The 5,044-nt window shown below is 35.4% G+C and overlaps 1 protein-coding gene across 1 annotated transcript; it reads right to left on the bottom strand.

Moving 5' to 3' along the window:
• Window positions 1–1,726: 1,726 nt before the first annotated feature.
• Window positions 1,727–2,668, bottom strand: LOC102499531 (olfactory receptor 10R2-like). The gene has a single exon (XM_006159080.1). It carries the CDS (start codon window positions 2,666–2,668, stop codon window positions 1,727–1,729), a length of 942 nt encoding a protein of 313 aa, XP_006159142.1.
• Between the last annotated feature and the right edge of the window lie 2,376 nt (window positions 2,669–5,044).

The following is a 5,044-nucleotide window of genomic DNA, read 5'->3' as shown; positions in this document are numbered from 1 at the left end:
AATAGTTTAAGGGGCAAGCAAGTAGCACAAGGGTTAAAGTGCTGGACTCTCACATGGCCAGGTGTGGTTCAAGACCCGGAACTAGCAGCTTGCCTTCTCACTTTCTTTCTCTCTCTCTGTTCAAATTAAATAATAATAATAACAATGTTGAATAAAGTTAAATAAAATTATTTAAAAACAAAATAGTTTAAATACAATAAATAAAAGTAAGATAGCACCTATAATATAATACACATACTAAAATTTGAATGTAAGTGAAGATGTTTCATCAGGTATGACTCAGAAGAAACCAATAGTAAAATGTAATCAATTATAAAAATTGAAGGAGGTCAATACATTCCCTCACTAATACAAAGTAAAACCAGAAATAAATAACAGCAAGAAAACAAGCACCATAAATAATACTCCATTCCAAGAAGTACTTGATCAGTAAATCACAATTACAAGTTTGATGTGTACACTTTTCTGTAACTGTAATTGTGCTTCAGTTTAAAAAGTACAAATAACATACTATCCTTCTCTTATAGACACAACACATTTTATGTGAGGATATGAATTATATTCTCTGCATTATCTCAGTGGTCTCTGAGAACTGTTTTCTCTGATATCTAGGCATCTGTGTTTCATGTTCAAGGATCCTTCCGCTAGAAAACAAAAAACAGCAGAGCACAATCATAGAGTTGACCAAAGCTGTACTCATTGAGACACATAGTTCCTGAAATGCATTTATTGAACTCAAAAGAATTAAAATGAAACTTAATCCAAAATTGATAAAAGGGAGACAAAAATAGGAACTGGAGCAGTAATTAAGGAATATGAGAATATTGTTTATTATTTTATACACTTTGATCAGAAAATCTAAATAACATTGATAGGGGAGAACACAGTTACAGTATAACCTGGGAAAAATGTCACACATGAAAAATGAATTTCAGTTTTATTCTCCTTGATTCCAAGAGTATTGAGAAGATGCAGCATATTTTGAGATATTCCAAGATGGTAAGTTATCTCAAATTCAGGCCACAGGAATAACGGAAAATTTCAGCTTGTTATCATCACTGTCTCGAACATCTGTGAACCAGGACTAGAGTTACTATAGGACATAAGAGACAGAATGCATAAAACCACAGACAGAGATCGCTGAACGGCGGGGAATCATTAAAGCTGAGTGCAGCAGGAGTGTGTGTCTTGGGATGTCACTGATGCCCAGTCAGCGAAGGCTGGTTTCTCTGGGAGATACTGATGAAGAAATTTCTGCACAAGGTAAAGAGAAAAGCAGATGACCATCAAAGTCCTTCCTTTCCTGATATTATACAGTGTGATGATAAATTTGAAACTATGCAGGTCCCTCCTAAAAAATTCAATATGGAAGACCATGTAGACATCTTCAGTCTCATTCTGTTCTATTCATTTATGGAGCATATCTTTTATGATATATACGAAGTGCTTCTAAAAACTTGTCAGAAAAAGACATAACTATACAATATTCTGTATGGTTTTACATTTAATACCTGCCTTTTTTCATATTATCTACTAAACACAAACAAAACCTCTGTGAAATGGAAACTAAAATTATATTTAAAAAAATTACTATCCTTGCTCTATCTATAAATATATTAAGGCTAAAAATGTCACATAACTTTCCCAAGGTCACAGATTTAGACAGATAAATAGATTAATATTTGTATGACTTAAACATTGGCCTAAATGTTGAAAAGTGCTCTGATTATAAAGTCTTAAGTGAAAACCCAGTCTTGGCAATCATTTTCCGAATGGCCAACTGTACGTCTTTGTTCCTGAGGCTGTAAACCATGGGGTTCAACAGTGGGGTGATGATGGTATAAGTCACTGTCACCAGCCTGTCTTTGCCTGATGTATATTTGGCTGAGGGCCGCAGGTAGACAAAGGAAGCACAGCCATAATGGACAATGACCACAATGAGATGGGAAGCACAGGTGGAGAAGGCTTTCTGCTTGCCTTCAGCTGATGGGATCTTCAGGATGGTGTGGACAATGAAGCCATAGGAGATGCAGATGAAGATCAGGGGCATCACAAGCACCAAGACCCCACAGATGAAGATAACCAGTTCATAGATGTAGCTCTCTGCAGAGGCGAGGCGGATGACTGGTGAAATGTCACAGAAATAGTGGTTGACCCTGCTGGAACCACAGAAAGGGAGACTGAAGATCAAAGTGGTTCCCATCAGAGATATTAGGAAGCCACTAACCATACAAGTTGCTGCCAGTTGTCCACACACCCTCCAGCTCATGAGAATGGGGTAGTGCAAAGGCTGGCAGATGGCAGCATAGCGGTCGTAGCCCATCACTCCTAGAAGCAGGCAGTTGGTGATAGCAAAGCCAAAAAAAAAGAACATCTGGGTGGCACAACTCACAAAGGAGAGTGTCCTGAATACAGAAAGCAGGTTGATAAGCATCTTGGGCAGGATAACCATCGTGTAGAAGATCTCAGAGGTAGAAAGGATACCTAGAAAGAAGTACATGGGCGTGTGGAGGCTGTGATCTGAGAAGATAACTGAGATGATGGTGACATTTCCACTCAGGATGATCAGATAGAGGAAGAGAAAGACCACAAAGAGAACAAGCTGCAGTTCTCCGAGGCTGGAAAAGCCCAGAAGTAGGAACTCGGTGACACAGGAGGTATTGGCCATGAAGAATTGATCCCGTGGAATAAAGCCAAGATGACCAAGATGACCAGTCTAGAGATTAGGAGAACTGAGAAATCAGGGAGACAACCTCATGAAGCAGCTATTCCAGTCTTGTTTTAGTAACAGGCATAAGAGAGTGAAAGTGAGTTATAAATTGGTTAAAAATATGTTAATTCAATATGCTCCCAAACTGCAATTTTTCTGACAATCACTTTAGCAGTAACTTTGAGGACACGTGTTCAGACGAGGTGTATAGTGGCTTGTTTAAATAAAGCCTATCTTTCAGGACCCTTCCTTGGGAACTCATTTAAACTCCACTTAATCTTTTAGTAATTAAATCACAGAAAACCTTTTTATCATCAGTGTTTATAACTTCAAGTGATGATACTTTTACCCTGATTTTTGATACACATACCAATAATCAATAGCGTGAATATCTGAAGATTCACTTCCTACCTGCTTTTGATAATTTTCTATCTGGGTAAATATCCATATCTTTGTGTGTTTGCACTTAAACAGCACAATTCCCTTGCACAACTAATTATATAGTTCATTTCCATGAAGTCATTCATTTAAACTAATTTAGTTTTGAACTACTGTCACTGCTTAGAACTAGCCTCATGATGTCTATGAGCTTTTAAAGAAGAGTAGGTCTGGTTATTGCATTGCAGAGAAGACATTGTTCTACCACATTCTCTGTGTTTTAGTAATCTCTAGAATCCTCTTGCTTTACCACTAGTATTCTAAGTTTATGTTTGACCCAATAAATAGTAATTCTCCCTATACCAGAAAATACATCTCCAACATAAATACTACTGAATACATGCTAAGTGCTTGAAAACTTATTGAATAAGTAACTGATCAATGATCCCAGTTTCCCTCTAAATCATTTAGATGGCATTTAATTCCAAAGAATTTTCCACTTTGTTGCCTTAATAATAATATAACATATAAAATTAGCAATCTGTGTCAACCTTTTGGGATAAAAATTCTGACATTATTCTCTAAATACAGAGCAAAAAAATCTAGCAAAAATTGCTGTTATCTCATTTTCATTTTGGATTATTAAGTTGTCTCCTCCATTATTTCACTAGTTAAACTTAATTTTAGAAACACTCTAGGCCTAAAGTCCTTTGCAAATAACTACTTGCTATTATTTGTTTTTCTGCTTAGTCAAAGGTTTAACAACATTTTGAAATGGAACTGGAACCAAAAACTTAATTAATTCCATATATCTCTGAGTTGCCCTATCTCCAATAAGGAATATACATCATGCATTTGTCAAAGTCCCAGCTAGCATTCTCCATATGATATCATTTCCAATTCTACACTTTTCTCACCTAGTTTCTTTGAGTATTTTCTTTTTTAAAGGATCATACCCAGTATCAATAATAAGTAGGTATGCAAATAAAGCTACAGTTCTTGAGAGAAAAGAAAAACCCCATTACTCAGTTACTACTCCATAAACTCCTACTCCATCAACCATCTGCTTTGCCAAATTCATCCTTGGAACCCATGTAAAGCTAAAATTTGAAAATAAAATTCACTGTGAAAACCTTTAATTTAACCCATTTGAAGACACTAAAAAAAAAAAATGGAAGATAGGAGTCAGTGTGTTGAGCTTGTTAGGGAGGATGTTAGTATTATTGCTCGAGAGAAAGAAGAAGAAAAGAGAAAGATAGATGAAAGAACAGAAAGAAAGGAAGGAAGAGAAAGAAAGAGAGTGAAAGAAAGAAAAACAAAGAAAGAGAAAGAAAAAATAGAAAATAAAAGAAAGAAAGAACAGATTAATTAAATGTCCTTTTAACAAGTGAAAATAATGAACTGAAAGATCAAGTTGATGAGCATCTTGGGCAGGATAACCATAGTGAAGAAGATCTCAGAGGTAGAAAGCATACTTAGGAAGAAGTTAGAGTTTGTTATTCCCTTCTGAGTAGATATAAAGATTTTTTCTTCTGTTTTTATCAAAATAGTTGATATGTTATATCCCAATTGTGTTTTTCTTATCTCCCTGGTACACTTGAAATTCCTAAGGATAAAGGCTATATCTTATCATTTTATATTCTCAAAACTTAACCCAATTTTGAAATAAATAAAATGTAAGCACTTGATGAATAAATGAATGAATCACCCATTTACAAGTTAATAACAAGTGCAATTAGTTCATTTTATAGAGCCTGATCCCCTGTGTACCACCATGTGCCTATTAATTGAAAACACTTTCTTTGTTCTCGTAAATTAAATGTTCTGTATCATTTTGGTTTTCTACCTTTCTAAAACTAATACTGCAACTGTACAATGAAATAATCAAGACTTATTGTGTGTCCCTGCCTTCTCTTTGGCCTTGGTCTCTGTCTTTTTATTTTTTTTTTACCATCT

This window comes from Tupaia chinensis, unplaced genomic scaffold (assembly GCF_000334495.1).
Source record: "Tupaia chinensis unplaced genomic scaffold, TupChi_1.0 Scaffold000623_1, whole genome shotgun sequence".
NCBI classification, from domain to species: domain Eukaryota; kingdom Metazoa; phylum Chordata; class Mammalia; order Scandentia; family Tupaiidae; genus Tupaia; species Tupaia belangeri.
The sequence above is the reverse complement of the archived record's forward strand: the minus strand, read 5'-3'. Positions and strand labels throughout refer to the sequence as shown.